Genomic DNA, 21,119 nt, shown 5'->3' with positions numbered 1-21,119 from the left:
CTGGCAGTGAAAGAGATAAAAGGGGTGTGAATTGAAGGAGTCTCGACGAGGATGATTCGAAGCAAGTTTCAATACACATAATGGGATGTTTCAACTCAACTTCTACCCACGACGATTTCACCTCAACCCCTTCCAGCCGGTACTGAGAGAAAAGAAGATTCGAAGCAAGTTTCAATACACATAAAGGGCTAATTCACTTGAGCTTCTACCATCGCCTACCTCCCCTTTTATCCCTTCTAGAAGCTACTGAATGAGATGAAGATTGAGTGTGATTTGAAGGAGTTTCGACCAGGAAGAAGATTCGAAGCAAGTTTCAATACGCATAATGAGCTGTTTCACCTCAGCTTCTACGTATGAAACTAAACAAATTATATGCAGACTTACGCAGCAATACAGCATTTAATCTGTTCAATAGGTGATTATACGCGGTCGTTTTCAATAAGCTAATGCAAAGAATATCCAAAGAAATCAGAAAACTCACAGAAAGTCCTGAAGGAAACTGGTTCATATTCTGTATCGCTCCCAAACTGTCGTGGTCCCAAATTCTCAGACGCTTCCGACTCTCACAAATACCTAACTAATACCTGAATGGATAGCTGTTAGTATACGTTTCCTGGTCTCTAGAGTTCACTTGACATGAAATTGAATACCAGAATGGCTGAATGAGTGTATGAATGGATAGACGTGTGGCTGGATGGCTGTCAGGAAACATTTTCACGTGCCTGGGGCTAAATGAACGTGAGAATAGGCACCTGAATGGCTGGCTACGTGTATGAGTGGGTAGGTGCGTGACTGAATGGCTGTTAATATATTCCTCCTCGTCTCTAGAACTAAACTGACTTGAAAATAGATACATGAATGGCTAGATGTGTGTATGAATGAATAGACGTGTGGATGAATGGGTGAATGTGGTATAGATGGCTAACAAAGGCTGATTAATGAGCTACTTACACGATTCTAACTTTCAAAAGCCACAAAGGAGATTAATCGAGTTCTAATGAGTGTTTTCACGTTCATCATGCATGCAGAAACCTTGTCAAACTATTACTGGGCTTATGAAAGTACCCACAACTTCTACGAAAGCCTTGTCCAGTGTGGGTGTGCAAGCCTCGCAAGGTTTGAGAATAAGGGCCTTGGTTCAATGTACTACGCTTTAGACGTGCAAATTTAATAAATACTAAAAAAGTTAAGCTGCGTAAATTGAGTCTTCGTGGAAATTCAGGGACAAGGAAGGAAGTTGGTTCAATGTACTACGCTTTATGAGGCCGAAGGACGTGGAAATCTAATAAATACTAAAAAGGTTAAGCCCGCCTTTATAAATTGAGTCTTCATGGAAATTCGGAGACAAGGAAGGAAGGCAGAAGATTCACAACTCATTTCAGTGCACGTAATAATAACAACAACAAGCTGCTTCACGTCGTATCGTCGTCCCCGCTCACCAGATGGCAATACTAAACCTTCCTTGTGACGGACGGCAAGAAAGAAAACGGAGCGTGTCAAAGGTATCTGCGCCGTTTTTCTGTCGCGGAGAGTTGCGCTTTGACCCGGGCCTGAAAAAGATATATGCAGCGGGGTAAGAGTGGCCGCGAAAAAAAGGCAGATCAGAGAGAATAACTGAATAACTGATAACTCTGACGTCACGCACAGCCACCCCCCCCCCCCCCGACCCCCCACCCGTGTTCTTGCCGTGACCCCGCGCCGCCTCGGAGGCCATGGGGTTCTTTCTCTTTCACCGGGGACTCGCGGGAGATAGCGATCAAATATGCCAGTATGTTTTTCCTCGTCTCTCGAATGGGATTGAGGTGAGAATAGATACCTGAATCTTTTGTTATATTTTTTCCTCGTCTCTTTGATCTAAACTGACCTGGGACCAGATACGCGAAGGCTGGATGTTTGTATGAGTGAATGACTGTCAGAATGTTCACCTCGCCTCTCAAGCTCAACCTAAAAACTAATACCTGAATGGATAGCTGTTAGTATACGTTTCCTCGTCTCTAGAGTTAACTTGACATGAAAGTGAATACCAGAATGGCTGAATGAGTGTATGAATGGATAGACATGTGGCTGGATGGCTGTTAATAAACTTTTTCACGTGCCTGGAGCTAAATGGACGTGAGAATAGGCACCTGAATGGCTGGCTACGTGTATGAGTGGGTAGATGCGTGACTGAATGGCTGCTAATATATTCCTCCTCGTCTCTACAGCTAAACTGACTTGAAAATAGATACATGAATGGCTAGATGTGTGTATGAATGAATCGACGTATGGATGAATGGGTGAATGTGTTATAGATTGTTAACAAAGGCTTACTACTGCTTACACAATTCAACACGTCATCCAGTTAGCCAGGCGAGTCCAAGTAGTCAGTGTCTTGTACCTACCACGCGGAGAACGAGCCAGTCAGTTACATCCACATATCTAAGAGCGTTATAAGCATTTTCTTCCGTTTTCGCCGTTTTCTGTGTTATCCAAGTGAAGACAACTGTGTATACTCGGCGTCTGTTAAGCGGGTTGATGGTGTTTCTTTTCCATTGTGTGTAACTGCATAATGAATTCGGTTATTTTTATGCAGATTCGGTTTTGTTGCTCCGTGAACGTTCTCGAAGCAGCGAAACGAGTTGATAATTCGGCTTTTGATTTTAATGGCGTGAATGTAGTTTTTTTTCTTCTTTTTTTTACCTTATTTTCAGTAGACATTGTACAGTTTTCCTTTATCTTGCTTTGACAATACATAAACTTATTCAACCGCAGTTCATAAGATTAATATTCGTTTTAGTTTACTCCTCTTAGTCTCATCTTTTTTTTTTACGTATATTCACTAGACTGACTGTACAGCTTTCCTTTATCTTGCTTTGACGATATATAAACTTATTCAACCGCAGTTCATAAGATTAATATTCGCTTTAGTTTACTCCTCTCAGTCTCATCTTTATTTTTTACCTTATTTTCACTAGACTGACTGTACAGCTTTCCTTTATCTTGCTTTGGCGATATATAAACTTATTCAACCGCAGTTCTTAAGATTGACATTCGTTTTAGTTTACTCCTCTTAGTCTCATCCCCCCCCCACCCCCCCCCACACACATACACACACACGTCGGCTAAAGAGAAACAAGCAAAGTCCCTCATTTTTTACCAGACGCCCCTTCCCCTTTTGTCCCCTTTCTTTCCACAGTTTTTATCATTACCACTTTATCTCTCTTTACATTCTCCTTACCAAGCCCCGTCAGTCAACAAAAAGCGATCAAATTCCTTTTTATCATCAAACACTTTTTTTGTCTCCTTGCCTTTAAGTTATCATTACACTTTCCGTTACTTTGTCCAACCTCACCTTACCCTTATCCACCCTTACACATTTAGTTCCTTATCCTTACCCACCCTTCCGCAGCGATCATTATTCCTCACCTTACCCTCATCCACCCTTCCAGTTCCCATTACTCTTATCCTTACCCCTATCATGTGCTGTATATCATCATTCTCCGTCTGCGTTCTCTTCCCTAAACATTCGTCAGTCACAAAAAGAAGTGAGCAAAGTTCCTCTTATCGCCAAGCTCCCGGACAGCACCCTCACACACACACACACACACACACACACCCTCTTTGTATCCTTTTTTCCTTCCCGTCCCCCGATAGTCGTCACTCACGCCGCCCCGCTGTCAATATTAGCCATTGACCCCAGCCCTTATCAGAACAGGTGACGTATAAGGTAATACCGTCCCCTGACCCACAATATTCCAGGCGACCCTTCATATAGTTTTTTCTCCCCTCCCTCCCTTCCCCTTTCTCCCTTCACGATTTTCAATACAAAGACCCGAATCCCCACACTCCCCCACCACCACCTCCACTGTTTGCTCCATCCCCTGATCTTAGTCTATGTAGAGATTCCTGATTCCACCATATTCTGTATTTCCGATAGTTTTTGTTCTTAGGTTTCCAGTACAGGGACCACCAGCGCCACCTACATCACACCTGCGGTCCTGCTCTGCGGCGCTAAGTACGGTTCTTGTAGAGGTTTCAGACTGTTAACCCCAAGTACCTTTTCCTCACCAAGATTTTAAGCATTCACCACCAAGGCCGGCCACCAACACCGCACTTGATCCTCTATTCCATGGCACCACATTTTGTCACGTAAGATTCCTGGTTTAGTCACAAATCAAACCAACATTTTTACCTCTTCTCGCTTTCCTGTAACAAAAAAAAATCATCACCCTAACACATGCTTCATTTTCCACTTTTGTCATTTTAGTTCAGTTGTTAAAAGCCTTGGTTGAGTTCCACCTCGTGTTTAGATTAAAATACTCTTTCTTCAGTGTAAAGACAGCCAACCCCAACCACACAACGCATCTCATGTAATTTCTTCTTTGATACCACTTTATGTCGACGGCGGTAGAGAAACTGGATCAGCCATCATATATCAACTCAGAAGTGTTTACCGTTAATCGTTGATGAGGTTTCAGGCCCCGGTCCGCCGCCGTAGCAGCGCTCCACATGGCCGCTAACATTATAACAGTAATATTAGCACCTAAAGTTGTCCTCAATCTTTGTTTGTGAAGTCGTAGGATTTAGTGAATAAGTGAGTCTTCAGCGCTTTCTTGAAGATTGCCACGGTTTTTAACATCCCCGGGTAAATCATTATAGAGCCGCGGGGCACTCTTCCCAAATGCTCTGAAACCCAGTTCCAGGTTGACCCTGGGCTCAGTCTATACTGCTCTTAGTGTCTCACTGACATGGTGGTGTCCAAATGAAAATCCTGTAGTAAATTTCTCAAATATCCAGGTTTACCAAGTCGCGTTGCTTGACAAGTCAAGACATTTTGTAGACTATTCGTTCCTTAATGGGTAGCCAATGCAAGTAAGTGCAGGTGTTATTCTCTCACGGGGGGCAGACCCTTAATCAGCCTTGCAGCTCTATTCATGACAAGTTGTAATTTCTTCAGCATATATATTTAGGAGGGCCATAATAAAGTGAGTTGCAATGTATCTCAGCCAGATCTATAGTACCATTACAGCCACCACCACAAAACTCCCCTCCCATTATTTTTGTCACCAGGTTCAGTTTAGCCTATATACAAGACGTTCACACTCCACCCATATTATTCTTCATACTTTTGACTGCTCGAGTAAAGCCTTCAACCCAAGTCGCCCCTAAGGCGCCGCCTACAAATATTCAGCTTCGCATTCTTCCCCGCGAACAGAGTTTTCAGTGATGGTACATCTTCAACGGCTAACCTCCTGTAGACCCTTTGATTTGTACCGCGATCCCGCCACCTATACAGCATAAAAGTTGAAGCTTTCAACAGGCTGTTTTCGCTCAGCGATTCTTTACAATTCCCTCTCCACGACCTTCTTCCTCCCCCCCGCCAGCTGCCCTACATACACATTTTATTCTCTTCCGGCACCATTTAGATTTCTAAAGAGAAGCTTTCTTTGTTCGGCTGAACACTCCCAATCCTATTCTTGTTCAAAAGTATCCTGAAGACCACAACCGACTGTAGTGAATGTACTATGTAATTAACTAAATCCATAACTTTTTATTTAAGCCACATCTGTAAGGAAATAAAGATTACAGTAATTTTCTTATATGTATTAAACAAACTAACAAACTTAAATTACATAATTTCTTTGGCCTAGTCTGGCAAGGACAACACCCTAACGCGTCCGGCACGACGGGAAGAGGATAGTGCATCAGAACACCTTCATGGAAGATGTATAGATCTTTCACTTGGTTCATTCTCAGTAACAACCAGAGCCAAAAAGACTCGATCCTGTCATTTGCTAGGTTTGGCGGGACGGTGGAGCGCTGGCCGACGGAATGAGAAGACTTGTTAAAGCTTACAAGTAGCTATGGAAGGGAATCACGACCACACAAAGACAAAACTTAATCTTATTACTTTTTAGGTTTATGGGATTTTTAATAGAAGTCTCAAGTGGTCGTCCTTCCTCCAAGTTACTCACTGGCAGTCATACACGGGGCAGCACTCTCCTTCGGGCGTGTAGGCCGTGCAGGTCTTGCCGGGCTCGGGGCCTAAACACAACACGGCGGCGCATTTTTCATCCAGAGGCTTATTAGACCTGCAGGGGATGAAAACTTGCATAAGGAACCCACAACAAATGCTTTACATGATAATTATAAAGTATGACCCCACAACAAATGCTTTACATGATAATTATAAAGTTTGACCCCACAAATGCTTTACATGATAATTATAAAGTATGAAAAGTCCAAAGAAGGCTTCTATTAATCACATACTGGAAGTATGATAGAAACACCATTTTGTATGTGAAGCCGTACAAATAAAATTTAAATTGGACAGTAACAGTTCCATTCCCCCTAAACCTAAGAAGATACCAGTGTCTCCTAAAGGCCCAGAGGCTCACCTGCAGTGGTACACGGGGCAGCAGCGTCCCGGGGGCCTGTGGGGTTTGCAGTCGTGGCCGGCCGGCGGTCCTTGACATCCCACATTGGAACAGTCAAGTTTGTAAGGCCTGAGGGAAAGACGCACCCGTGTTACCTACAGACAGCCGGACTTGTTAACATCTGCAATGCCATTACTTAAAGACTGCTCTAATTTCAGATACTGAATAAGAGACATGCCGTCCTGGGCGGTGGGTGACGCCCCGCACGGCACCGCGGCACACCCCGGTCAGTGGAGCAGCACAGTAAAATTTGAACAAAAATCCAAATCAAGTCAAGGTGCTTAAATATATCAAACCGAAAAATTTCCCCAGCCTACGAATCAGTCTGCTTCATTCCCCAACATGAGAATCCTCAAGATGTTAAGTTTAACAGGAAGATTGTTAATTTAATTACATTAGCAGAGCCTGGGACACCTACGGCTGGTTGCAGCGCCATTCAGGACAACACTGGTCGGGGAGGAGAGGCTCGGGGACACAGCCTGGGTGCGGCGGGCCAGGACATTCTTGGATGGCGGTAACCACGCCCTCACTCGTGCAAGTTAACGTAGCGCAGGGAAAGAACGGCCACGATTCGCCGATGGGGTGGAACACTCCATCCTTGTCCAGACAGCCGCTGTGGGGATGGGTGGAGTGAGTATAAAACTAATGATAAAATTTGGAGTACTCCAACTTCAGTATGCCTAGCTTCATAGTCTCACCTGCAGTTCCAGGTCGGGCAGCACAGGTCCTTCTCTATGGACGGGAAGCAGATTGGAAGGGACGGGCGAGTCTCGTTGCACTGGACCAGGTGTGGCTCCACCGACGCGAGGACGCACCTGAACACCAGGCACGGGTCGCTGGAGGGCCACTCCTCGCCGTCCTGTCGAACGTCACCGTGCTGATCCACGCAGCCACTGTCCAGGAAGAAATTTGTGCCATTAGCCGTACAGTTTGTCGCGGGATCAGAACCAACAAAACTTTACCCCCTAGCCTACCCCCCCATCACCTCGAGACAGTCACCTGCACTCCTGACGGGGACAACACTCGTCGGGATCAGTCACGAGGTGGCAGCCGGGGTCGGGATGCTCCTCGGGACAGTCTATTAATATATAGTTTATCCCGGACTCGGAGCAAGAGTTAATTTGACATGGGTTGGGGCTCCACTCTTCGCCCAACTTGTGGAAGACTCCATCATCATCCACACACCCGCTGTGGGAAAATTTAATCCATCTTTTGGTTGGGAAAATTAGATTAATTCCATTGTAAAGTCAATAGCATTACACAACCCACAATTACAGACCACTACTTCACCACTTACTTACCTACAGTTCCATGTGGGGCAGCATTCCTCTATATGATCCTCCTTTAAGCAGTTAGCTGTCGGGGGTTCCACCATCGAGCACGAGATACTTTCCGTGGCAATGGTGCCGGACATACAACGGCGCTTTTCACAGGGGTCGTCCGTCGTCCACTCTTCCCCATCCTCGTAGTACTGGTCGTCCTCGTGGCAGCCCAGGTAGCTCCGGCCGTATTTGCAGTCCCACACCTGACAGCAGACCCCGGGGAGCGAGACGAGCTTGCAGCTTGTGTGTGGCCGCAGCGGGGGCAGGCAAGACACCTGGGCCATCTGGATGCCGCTCTCCGTGCAGATGTGGGTGGTGCACGGGTCAGTCTTCCACTCGTGGTACAAGAGGTGGAAGATTCCATCGTCGTCCACACAACCACTGGGAGAAAGTTTTCAAGCTTGCTTGAGGTGGCGAAAGTAGAGTAAAACGAAAGTATTTCAATAGTAATACTAACCAACAGCTTTCAAGATCAGTGTTAACACACTGATCGAGGTGAACGTAACACTGTTAACAGTCTTGCAGCGCCTCACCTGCAGTTCCACCTCTGACAGCACTGCCCCTCGACGGACTCGAGGAAGCACCCTTCGTGGGCCGGCGGCTTCGGGTCACACGCGATCAAGAAAGAGGTTATGCCAGACTTCGTGCACCTCAGCCTCTTGCACGGGTTTTCCTTAGACACCCACTCCGTACCCAGCGTGTGGAAGAGGCCATTGTCATCGAAACACCCGCTAGGAAGAGAGTTTGATGTACGAAATTTACATTAAACGTTAAAACTTGCGTCAGACCAAGTGAAATTTTTGAGCGATACGTATTTAAGAATGAACTCTGCAATGTGTTCTTGCCCACCACAATCTCAATGGTTAACGCGCCCGAGATGATCTTAGACTGACTAAACCTATTTTGTAATCTTCTGTAAGCATAAAATTCAAATTCAAGACGCTGGTAAATCCATAAACCCTTACTCGCACTTCCACTCCTTGCAGCAGCCGCTCCCCGTTGGCACCGTGTGGCAGGTGTAGTGCGGGGCGGGGCCAATCTGGGGACACGTGATCGCCTTGGTGGTGATGCCGTCCAGGTGACACACGTGGACAGTGCACGGGTTGCTCTGCCACTCCTCGAACTGCGGGTGGAAGTTGCCCTCAGAGTCCAGACACCCGCTGCGGACGAAAGGAAACTATATTCATGACTGGCAAGGGTTAAACTTATTCATTAGCTGCAAAAGTATATCATATGGGATCAATATTGGTTTTCATATACAGCCTCAGTGAAAATTAATAAAGATTAAGTAATATTGGATATAGTCTCAGTAAGACTATTAAAGTAAAAGTCTAAACATGCAAAGGAAACTTGAAAATAAATCAATAGTTCAGACATCAAGCAACCTCAATTTTAAAAAAACACAAGGAACACGTGAATAAAAGGACTCTTAAATCTCCCACGTCATCTTCGGAATAACAAGCCAAGCACGCACCTACAGTTCCAGGTCGGGCAACACTTTCCTTCAGGTGTAAACTCGAAGCAGCTCTCGTGGGGCTTCGGAAAGTCTGGACAGTCGACGGGCCGCAGCACCGCACCCTGGCCGGTGCACACGTGGTTGAAGCAGGGGTCGTCCGAGGACCAAACGTCGCCGGGGGGGTGCAGCACGCCGCCATCCCAACAACCGCTGGGAAGGATTGAGATACTGACACGGGACAGAAACTTGCTAAAAAAAAAAAAAAAAAGGGTCTAACTCTAAATAATTAAAACAATTATTAAAAATTATCTCTAGGGGGACAACTTCAAGCATCAGTCCTGATTGCTAATGACAGAACTGCACCAGGCAACCACCACCTCTACGTTGCTTCACACTGTGGTCTGTACAGAGAAAGTAAAAAGTCAATTACAATAACTTACTCGCACTGCCACGCCTCGCAGCAGTCTCCCTCGGCGACGCCAAGGAAGCAGGATCGGTGCGGCGGGTCTCCCGGAGACGGACAGGCCACGGGTCGCACTACCACGCCGCGCTCCCTGCACTCCTTCACCAGGCACGGGCCGCTCTGCCACACGTCGTTCAGAGGGTGAAAGGTTCCGTCACTGTCCAGACACCGACTGAAACAAAGAAAATAGTCCTTCAGAGGATCATTTAGGAGATTTAGAAAAATAAACAATGCAAAGAAGAGAATTTAGGAAGATTAATATTTTACCAGTCTATGGTTCACGCAAGCAGCCCAACAGGGTGTAATGCACCGAGGTAAGAGAACAACCATCCAGAAACTATCCTTCCACCCGTTAAATTATTTTCCTAACCTCTTATCACAGCCTTTAGCTACCTAGTCACGTTTTGTACAATTAGAAAACATTGCGAAATTATGTCCACCCATCCCCAACTACAAGTCATCTTAAGACTTAAGTAAACCACATCCGCAAAGCTTTCCTCACCTCCGACGGCAGCCACAAACTTCGATAAAAGTGGCAAAGCTTGCAGACTCACCTGCAGTTCCACTCCGGGCAGCACTGGCCGTCCACACGCTGCAGATGACACCCTTCGTGGGGCTGCGGCGGCGGCTTACAGTCAATCACGACACGGCTCACGCCATTCTCGCCGCACACAAACACCAGGCACGGGTCAGCCGAAGGCCACTGGCTGCCCAAGGGACGGAAGACTCCGTTGTCGATACAGCCGCTGGAAAGGCAAGGACAAAAGATATCCTATATTATATTTAAAGTTCTTTCAAGACAAGCTTTCTGGTTCACTTATACGTTCATCCTAACCCAACTAATGATTCAGCAGTATGAACCTTCACTGATCACTTTTAAACCTAAAATACATTAAAATGCCCAAGATAAAACATTAAAGGTTTAAAGTCACTGTTACTGTTCCTGCCTTCCTGCACTGAATAATTACGAAAGGCGATGTCAGCCGGAACAACAGCGGCCAACGTACTCATCACAGTGGTAGACGGGGCAGCAGGGTCCGGGCATGGCGATGCAGCCCGGGTGTGGCGGCGGGCGACAATCTACAAACAGACTCCTGCAAGTGACGCGCCCGAAGAGGCACTCGCACTGGGTACACGGCGAGGGCTCCCACTTGTCGCCCTCGTCCCGCACCAGCCCTGTCTTGTCCACACACTGGTGGATGGGGCAGCCCACGCACGCGTCACTCATGTCCGTGACTGTATACAAAAAGGAAAACTTAACGGACAATAACAATGTAAAGCACAAGCAATTATATGAGCAGCAGACAAGACGGGTCGCGGATAAAGCAAATTAGATTCATTAAAGTTTCTTCATACTCACAGGAACAAGTCTTGACGGGAGCGATGGTGGCGACAAAGTAAGGAAAGTGTGGAATCAGTTTGGCAGCGCAGACCAGCTGGAGGCAGACCTCGGGCAGGTCCAGCACTATGCTCCCGAAGGCGTAATTGAGGCCGTTGTAGCAGCAACCTGGAGGAGAAAGCATTTGTAGCCGTGAGAAAATTTATAGCAAAGAAATTAAACCACGGACGGAACACTAAAATCACCTCATTTGAAATACTTTTGACACTAACAAGTCCACATGCTAGTTTGAAGTCTCTCATTTAAAATCATTCGATATTAAGAAGTCCACACAAGTCAATGGAATCTGTCAAGTTTATCAAAATATAAATAGCTGTCTAGTTAAATCCATCCCCATCCGTAAAAACCTCCGCACTCCGCTTGTAGCACAGGCCCCCTCCGCCCACCCACCTGACGACACACTACCGCAGTAGGGGCAACAGCCGTGCTTTTTGCAACATTCCTGGTGATTCTGCGAGCCCTCCCGGTGGACGCAACACTCCCAGGCTTTACATCGCTCCGTGTGGGTCAGGACGCCACCTAAGCGGGAAAAAAATTATCTAAGACACCCAAGTAACAATTCCACTGGACATTATTTCAGTCACCAACGCCAATACATATGTTCAGTTCACTAAGGAAACGCTATTGAAACGCCAAAGCATTCATACAGCCCTTTAAACCAGATTAGATTATAGAAATACCAAGTTGAGCCCCAGTGCTATTATTTCGAAGCCTCAAGAATGCCTAAAAATTCCGCCACCACAAAGTCAAGGCATAAAACCAACAGTGTGTGATAGAGCCAGACCAGCAACACCCGACTAGATTAATCCCTTCCCAACATCCACCACTACATACATCCACTGTTCGCCAAGGCGTAACGTGTTCCAGTTACCCACACACTTACCCGGCAGCGTGACAGGGCACTCAGTAGGGCAGCACCCGTGTTCCTCACAGCACTCGTCGAACTTCTCAGAGTCGTAGGGGTGAACGCAACACTCCTCGGGGTTCCAGCAGTGGGGTCGCTGGGTGGTGGGAGGGCGAGGCGGTGTGGGATGTAATGTAAAGGGGGTGGGTGGTCTGTTGGTGGTGCCGGAACGAGGCATGGGGAAGGAGAGTGTGGAGTGGGATGTGTCGGGGTCCGGGGTGGCGGGGGGATCGTAGTGATGCGGTATTGGTGGTAGTGGTACATACGGAGGTCTTCCATCTGCAAAGGGTTGAAACGCATGATCACCTTCAAACTTAAATCACAAAAAAAAACGCAAATTACAGCTGCTTCTACAACGAAAGACTAGGCAATGTAACAGATTAACACGGGCCAGGCGCAGCTATACAGTATGCTCCCAACTCAACCTCTACCCAACTTATCGATGTAGGCACAATTTAGTTACGCGTACTCAACTTCCACCCTAGAAATCCATAGTCCCCCTCAACTTCCACCCTAGAAAACCCATAATCCCCCTCAACTTCCACCCTAGAAAATCCATAATCCCCCGAATCACTGAAACCAAACTAGAAAATAAGACAGTGACAGATAAGCACAGAGACCATGCGCAGCTATACATTATGCTTACATATGAACCTTATCCGACTCATCAATGCAGGTACAATTTAGTTACGGGTACTCCCCTTCCACCCTATAAGATGCATAATCCCTCAATCACAAACTATACGAGAAAACATGTACGGTGACTAATTAACGCCGAGGCCACGCGCACCTATGCCTTATGCTCCCAACTTTACCTTTACCTTCATTACCTATAGACATCTAATTAAGCGCACTCCACTTCCACCCCAGAAAAAACAATCTCCCCACCCCCATCACTAAAAACCTATTTGATCCCCAACTCCCACACACGTCACTTCCAACCCCAACACAACACAACATGCACTCACGGAACACCACTGGGACCGCCGCACCAAGGGACATCACAGCCACCAGGGGGAGCAGAGACCCCCATATACACCCAGGGGTAAGCGACACGCCCCCCATGATGAAAATTCTCTCCTTCAGTATCCCTCGACAGTCCTTCAATCCTTCACACGATATCGTTGCTTCCTTGCCCCAGCCTTCTCCTCACTTCCCGCCGCTAACCAAGACGAGACAAGCAGGACTGTGCCCATTCAGATTCCTTCCTGCCTGATGAAGCTTCTGCCGGGGCTTGCGAAGGACCCATCATTCGTTCACTCACTGGTTCACTCACTGGTTGATTCGTTGCTTTACTCAAAATAGATACGTCCTGAACTATGTAAGGTTGTTAGATAGGTAGAATGCACATCAGGTTGATATTTAATTAGTATTTTTGCGGATTGTTTCATGTTTGTTTGTTTGTGTATTTTAGTATTCCACCCCTCGGCCCCTCCACTTCTGTAATCTTCTATGTCATCTCCTGTTTCTGCTTCTCTCATTGTTTCCACTTGCATTTTCTCTTCCTCGGCGTCTCAAGTGTTCGGGGGATTCTGAACAGGCAGCTTATAGTGTCCGCACTCCTCCCTTTCTACCTGATTTGTCTCATATAATAATAATAATATCAGTTAACAGTGGGACGTAGTATGTTGAAATGGTGTGGTTAAGTGTATCAATATTTATATAGAGTTAGCTGAGTGAATGTGGCGCCAGAGAAGACGAATATCTGACGTCAACAGCAGCACCTCTCAAATCTTTTTAGGGGCAGTAAGTAGCGGGCTTTTTTTTTAATTATTGTTTTCTTTTTTTTAAGCCCTTGATCTGTCTCCTTTGCTAAAAAAAAAAAAATCATTGCAATACACTATGGCCCGATTTCTTACATGTATCGCCGCCTCAGTTCGCATGTTTGAAAAGCCTCTCGTAGACGTTGTTGGGATTTTCGCGGACTGCTTCTGTGATCCTAGTGATAGATTAACCCGTCTTCTACACCCTGAGCTGGATAATCACCCAATGAAAATCCGGCTAATCTTCTCGGTGACCTTGGGAAATAGTCGTAATGCGCTAAAAATGACAAGTAGACGTTGTTGGGATTTTCGCGGACTGCTCTGTGATCCTAGTGATAATTTACCCGACTTCTGCACCATGAACTGGATAATCACCCAATGAAAATCCGGCTAATCTTCTCGGTGACCTTGGGAAATAGTCGTAATGTGCTAAAAATGAGAAGTAGACGTTGTTGGGATTTTCACGGACTGCTCTGTGATCCTAGTGATAGATTTACCCGACTTCTGCGCCTTGAGCTGGATAGTCCCCCAATGAAATTCCGGCTAATCTTCTCGGTGACCTTGTGAAATAGTCGTAATGTGCTAAAAATGAGAAGTAGACGTTGTTGGGATTTTCGAGGACTGCTCTGTGATCCTAGTGATAGATTTACCCGACTTCTGCGCCTTGAGCTGGATAGTCCCCCAATGAAAATCCGGCTAATCTTCTCGGTGACCTTGTGAAATAGTCGTAATGCGCTAAAAATGAGAACAGATATTACGAGAGTTCAGTATATATAAAAGCTAAAGGAGAAAAGCATTACCAATCAAATGAGTCGACGAAATAGAAGAAAAACAGAATTACCGATCAGAAAAAATAGTATCCAGCGCCCGAAAAACTTGTGATCGAAAGTATGGAAATATAATGAGATGAAAAATATGTCATCAAGAATAAACGAAATAAAATACTGTATATCGCACTACCTATTAAACATGTTACCGATCTCTCAGTACCTTACATCTATACCGTAACTGTACTGAAGCTTTTATTACTCACCAACCTCTTGCTTCACTCTCAAATACAAATAAATCCTAAACTATAATTCTCCGGGTAATAGTCTTTTTGGGGGGTTGTGAGATCCAAGTGTATTTATCGCTTAGAGTTCTTGCTTCGATCTCAAAACCAACTAAATCCTGAACGCTTTATCGGGGTAATATTCCTTTGGGCTTGTGTGTTCCAAGGCCTCGGTCACTCACCCACTCACTGCTCCACTCAAAAACTATCCTGGAACTCTTTATGAGGGGTAACAATATCATTTTCCGCGGGTTGATTACGTACGCACTTATTGGATTGTTTATGATCCTGATTGAGCAGCGGCAGTGATGAGCATGATTAAGAGGTGATGACAGTAATGGTATGGAAAATAATGGTGATTTGGCTATTTATTGAATGTGTGAGTCCAGCCATTCTGCTTCACGGAACTGCTTTTTCTCCTCCTCCTCCTCCTCCTCCTTTTTTTCTGCTTCTCTTCTTCTTCCTTCTACTCCCCCTCCTCTTCTTCTTGTTCTTGCTTTCTTCTTCTTTTTCTTCTTATTCTTCATCTTCTTCCTCCTCTTCCTTCTTCTTTTTCTTCTTCTTCTCTTCCCTTCTTATTCTTTTTCTTCTTCTTTTCCTTCTCTTCCTCCCCCTTCTTCTTCTTCTTCTTCTTTTCCTCTTTTCCTCCCCTTCTTCTTCTTTTTTCTTCTTCTCCTTCTTCTTCTCCTTCTTCTTCTTCTTCTTCTTCTTCTTCTTTTTCGTTTTTTTTCTTTTTCTTTTTCTTTTCCTTTTCTTCTTCTTCTTCTTCTTCTTCTTCTTCTTCTTCTTCTTCTTCTTCTTCTCCCTCCTCCTCCTCCTCCATCGTTACCTTAATCAACTCTCGTGACCGTAAACCTTTAAAGGCCTGAACACCTGACTGAGGCTTAATTACTTTCTCACCTTTGGCCACCTCACCTGAGTCACCTGGACCACGAGGAGGCAGTATCAGCGCCATTAATTACGTGTAAGGGTAAATATATCTGGGAGGAAGAGGAAGAGAAGGAGGAGGAGAAGTGGGCGTTAAGCGGAAAGGTAGATGAAAGAGAAAGATGAGGAAGAGGAGGATAATAGAAGTAGGGAGAAAGGCAACATGAAAAGAAAAGAAAAGGAGATGGAGAAGGAAAAGTAGGAAGTGAGAGGAGGAGGAGGAGGAGAGGAAGAACATAAGTAAGAAGAAAAGAAAAAGTGAAAAAGCAGAAGTAGGTGTTTAGCGGAAAGGGAAGATGAAAGAGAAGCAAGGGGAAAAAGAAAATGGGAACCAGAAGAGGAGGAGAGGAAACATGGAAAAATGGAAAAGCAGGCCATAAAAACTGAGCTAATATAGAGATGTGAGAAAATGAAGAAGAAGAGGAGGAGGAGAATAAGAGGTGGCCGTTCAGTGAAAAGGGAGAGGAATGAAAGGAGGAGGAAACCAGAAGTAGAAAGGAAACATAGAAAACTGAAAGAGCAGGCCACAACAAATTAGCTGATGTAGAGATGTGAGAAGATGAAGAGGAAGAAGAGGAGGAGAATAAGAGGTGGCCGTTCAGTGAAAAGGGAGAGGAATGAGAGGAGGAGGAAGAGGAGGAGGCCAGAAGTAGAAAGGAAACATGGAAAACTGAAAGAGAAGGCCACAAAAAATGAGGTGATCGTTTTTCCACTACCTTTCTTTTCGGGAAGTTTGTTTCAGTGGCAGATGACTCGATTCCAGAAAAAAAAATCGTGCCAACGTATATATATATATCTATTTTTTTACAACAAGGGAGACAGCTCAAGGGCACAAAAAAGGAAAAAATAATAAAAAAAGCCCGCTACTCGCTGCTCCTAAAGACTCTTCAATAGGTAAAGCAGTATTCTTATTTATCGAGTTTGTTGGTAGCCCGAGACTAGTTAGAGTGATTAACTATACTTAACTTTATTGACCTGTATCGAACTCCGTGTGGAAGGAGGAAATGGATAATAAAAGAAAGGAACAGATAAAATAAATAAGGAATGCTCAGAAGAAATTCGCGTGAAGGAAAAAGAAAATGACGAATGTAAAGGAAAAGAAAAAAACGGAGAGGAACGAGAAGGGGATAAGGAGGAGGAGGAGGAGGAAGAGGAGGAGGAAAAAGAGGAGGAGGAGTGCCAAGAGGAAGATAAAGAGGCAGAGAATGGAACACGTAATGACCTGACTCTTTTTACACAGCAGAAGAGGAGGGCAAGGCGAGGAGACGAGAGCAAAAAAAAAAGAAAAAAAAAGAAAGAAAGAAAGAAAGAAAAATCCGTTAAATGCTGTTCCTTAAAATAGAGGATGTTAAACCAGGAACTCATACATCTCTCTCTCTCTCTCTCTCTCTGGACGAAAATGATGGTATGAGAGAGAGAGAGAGAGAGAGAGAGAGAGAGAGAGAGAGAGAGAGAGAGAGAGAGAGAGAGAGAGAGAGAGAGAGAGAGAGAGAGAGAGAGAGAGAGAGAGAGAGAGAGAGAGAGAGAGAGAGAGAGAGAGAGAGAGAGAGAGAGAGAGAGAGAGAGAGAGAGAGAGAGAGAGAGAGAGAGAGAGAGAGAGAGAGAGAGAGAGAGAGAGAGAGAGAGAGAGAGAGAGGTCATTTCCCTGGGTTAGGAGATGAAGGTCTGCAGCCTCAGGAGTGATGGGGACGAGATGAAATGATGCTGGTGAGAGAGATGAAGGGAAAAGAGTTTATCCGTAATAGTAATAAAAGCAGAGAAGGGGAAAAAGAAGAAGAAGAAGAAGAAGAAGAAGAAGAAGAAGAGGAAGAAGAAGAAAAACAAGAAGAAAAACAAGACGAAATAGAAGAGAAAAGAAGAAAAGAAGGAAAATGAGGAAACTGAAGAAAAGAAGAAAAAATAAAAAGAAAGTCAAATCCATCTATCTATCTATCTATCTATCTATCTATCTATCTATCTGTCTATCTATCTATCTATCTATCACTGATTCCAGAAACCCACACTTCCTTACCTACCTCCCTACCTGTCCCTTCCCTACCTGTCCCCCTCACCTGGTCACCTAGTTATTAAGTACTCGGCTGCAGCTATACAGGTGATGTATGGTTAATTGGCAGCCATGCAAGGTAAGCTACACACGATACGAGGCAATCCTTCCCACAGAGAGGCTCCATAACCCTTGACTTAACAGACGCTAGGGTGCGAGGGGATGAGAGGGAGAGCGAGATGAAAGAGGAGAATGAATGCAACGAAAAATATGACCCAATGTTTCGTACAGAGAGCTCCGTAAACCTTGTCTGGGTATATGCCCGCTCCTACATATGCTTGGGTGTAAGGGGAGGGCGTGTAAGGGTTATGGGTGCGAGGGAAGGGAGGTGAAGGGGTGGTTGAAAGAGGGAGATGAGTGCAGGAAGGGAAAACAAATATGGGTTAGGTTGATGAATGACTGCAAGTGGGTAGGCGTGGAGGAGGTTAACGTACGGTGTGTGTGTGTGTGTGTGTGTGTGTGTGTGTGTGTGTGTAGGCAGAGAACGGCGAGAATGGATGGAATATGAATGAAGTATTGAGTGAGGATAAAAAAAAAGAGAAAGGAGGGAAGGTGGGAGAACAGAAGAAGGTGAAAAGGAGGAGAGAAGGAATAAAATGAAAAAGGATGCTGGGAAGGGCGGAAAAATAAGAAAAGAGGGAAGGATAAGAGGATTAGAGGAAGAACGGAGGTAATGAGCGATGGAAAAAACAAGAGAAATTGAGGAGGAACATAAGAATGGAGGAGAGAGGGGATGGAGGAGGGGATGGAGGAGGGATGGAGGAGGGATGGAGGATAGAGAAAAGGGATAAGTGAGTCTCTCTTTTGATTGGATGGCTAACAAGGCCTTCCTCCTTTCCTTCCTCCCTCATCCAATCATCTCTCTCTCTCTCTCTCTCTCTCTCTCTCTCTCTCTCTCTCTCTCTCTCTCTCTCTCTCTCTCTCTCTCTCTCTCTCTCTCTCTCTCTCTCTCTCTCTCTCTCTCTCACACACACACACACACACACACACTTACCTATACTGTCCGTCAGGTTTTCACACGCTAACTTCACATCCTTCTCCTCTTCCTCTTCTACCTCCTCCTCCTTGTCCTCCTCCTCCTTCTCTTCCTCACTGATAAGAACATAAGGACACAAGGAGTCTGCATGAGTTTGGTAGGTCTGTACAAGGCAGCTCCTGTAATCCTAACCTTGCCCAACCCCACTGTGGTGCCTCCCCTTAAGCCTCGCCGCCTCCTATCACCTTATCTTCGTCCTTGTCTCTCTCTCTTATCAGGGAATCAGTGACAGTCCGAGAGTGTTTCTATTTCTGTTACTTCAGGATGTAAGAATTAGGGACAGACGACGGCTATTAATTAACAGGTCATGCAGGAAGGTGATAGGTAAGGGTCGCAGGTGGTTATTTTTACACATACATACATACATACATACATACATACATACATTCACACATACATACATACATACATACATACATGCATACATACATACACAAGGATGAGCTGGATTAATATGGATATGGAAGCAGGATAATACCAGCATGACTCAAATCCTGTAACTTATAACAAACACGCACACAAAGACAAACAAACACACACACACACACACACACACACACACACACACACACACACACACACACACACACACACACACACACACACACACACAGATGGTAAAAATGAGAATTCAAACAGATGTCACGAAGGTTTAGTATAAAGGTTAAAGAAAAAAACGCATTACAAATCAGAGGAGTCGAAAAAATATACGAAAGATAATTACCGATCAGGAAATTGTTATAGAGCGCCCCCAGAAAACATATTACCGAAAGCAAAAATTGTAATCAAAGAGAAAAGTAAATGTCATCAAGAATAAGCTAAATAAAATACTGTGAGGTAGAAATTTTAATATATGAAATAAATATAACAGAGAATTGCTTTCAGAGCCCCGGCCAGCCACCTGCCTCACCTAGCGTCCAAAAAAATTAAAATATAAGGATGAAAAATAAAAAGGTAAAAAATAAACACCATCACTTTTTAAAACACCAGATCATTATTTCAACATGCACAAAAAAACAATGCTAATAAGAATAACTAGAGATAAAAAAAAAATACATGAAAAAGTGATATTTCATTTGCATATAAAACCTTCATTTTTCCACCTCAACGATGTAACGAAAATCATGCCATCAGAATCATCTTTTTTTTTCACTGTTGTTGTTTTTCTTTATTCTAGGAAGCACAAACCCTCTTTATATATCCTGTGTGTGTGTGTGTGTGTGTGTGTGTGTGTGTGTGTGTGTGTGTGTGTGTGTGTGTGTGTGTGTGTGTGTGTTCCTGCTCCATCTTGTTCAATAAAAAAACACTTCACAAACCTTCTCTTTATATCCTGTTCACTTCCTGTTCAATATAATAAAAAACACTTCACAAACCTTCTCTTTATATCCTGTTCACTTCCTGTTCAATAAAAAAAAAGAACTTCACAAACCGTCTCTTTATATCCTGTTCACTTCCTGTTCAATAAAAAAAAGAACTTCACAAACCGTCTCTTTAAATCCTGTTCACTTCCTGTTCAATAAAAAAAACATTATAAACCCTCTATATATATCCTGTTTACTTCTTGTTCAATAAAAAAAAAAATTCAATATCTTCTATAACAGAAAACATTATCAACTTTTAACCGACAACCCTCTTTTTCCATCCTGTTTTCTTTTTTTATCAAGCAAACATAAAAATCTTCTACATGTACCATAAATATATATAAAAAAACATCTACCAAACTAAAAACCGACAAACCCTATTTTTCTGTTATTTTCCTTTTTTTAACAAGCAAAAAAGATATTACAAATTTTAACCTTTCATCATTATCCATTTTTTTTCCTCTCGCTCTCTTTCCTCTTTCATAACAGTAAATACATAATCAATTTTAAATCAACAAACCCTTTTTTTCTATCCTATTATTTCCCTCTTTTTCCTACATAGCAAAAAAAAAAAAACTCCCATAGTAGTAAACATCAACTTCAACCGACAAACCTCTTATCTATCGTGCTGTTTTTTCTAGCATGTAAAAATCTATATCTTCCATGACAGCAAACATCTTATCACCATTAGCCCAGCATCCGTGAGGGCAGAGCCTGGTGACGTCAGGTGCCTCGAACATGCACCAGGATGTCACAACGAAGGGGGGGGGGGGGGGGGGAGGACGGGTTACGGTGGAAAGGGAGAGAGGAAGGGAGGGGAGTGGAAGGGATGGAAGGTTATGAGAAATAAGAGAGGGTTAAGATGAAGGGGTGGGAGGAAGAGTGAAGGATAAAAGGAGGGAATAAGAGAGGGAAATGGAGGAGAAAGGGAGGGAGGATGGAGAGATAAAATGTTGAGAAAAAGAAGAAAGGGTTAA

The 21,119-nt window shown here is 44.4% G+C and overlaps 1 protein-coding gene across 1 annotated transcript; it reads right to left on the bottom strand.

Moving 5' to 3' along the window:
- Window positions 1-5,568: 5,568 nt before the first annotated feature.
- On the bottom strand, window positions 5,569-13,139 carry LOC126989271 (kielin/chordin-like protein). Its single transcript, XM_050847919.1, has 16 exons — window positions 12,929-13,139; window positions 11,940-12,239; window positions 11,447-11,575; window positions 11,018-11,164; window positions 10,665-10,893; window positions 10,212-10,403; window positions 9,635-9,829; window positions 9,213-9,404; window positions 8,704-8,898; window positions 8,272-8,469; window positions 7,718-8,119; window positions 7,416-7,604; window positions 7,115-7,309; window positions 6,835-7,029; window positions 6,378-6,485; window positions 5,569-6,071 (listed from the first exon to the last, which is right to left on the bottom strand). Exons 1-16 carry the CDS (start codon window positions 13,023-13,025, stop codon window positions 5,951-5,953), a joined length of 3,084 nt encoding a protein of 1,027 aa, XP_050703876.1. The 5' UTR covers window positions 13,026-13,139; the 3' UTR covers window positions 5,569-5,950.
- Window positions 13,140-21,119: the final 7,980 nt, after the last annotated feature.

The sequence above is a fragment of the Eriocheir sinensis genome, unplaced genomic scaffold (genome assembly GCF_024679095.1).
Source record: "Eriocheir sinensis breed Jianghai 21 unplaced genomic scaffold, ASM2467909v1 Scaffold112, whole genome shotgun sequence".
In the NCBI taxonomy this organism is placed as follows: Eukaryota; Metazoa; Arthropoda; class Malacostraca; order Decapoda; family Varunidae; genus Eriocheir; species Eriocheir sinensis.
The sequence above is the reverse complement of the archived record's forward strand: the minus strand, read 5'-3'. Positions and strand labels throughout refer to the sequence as shown.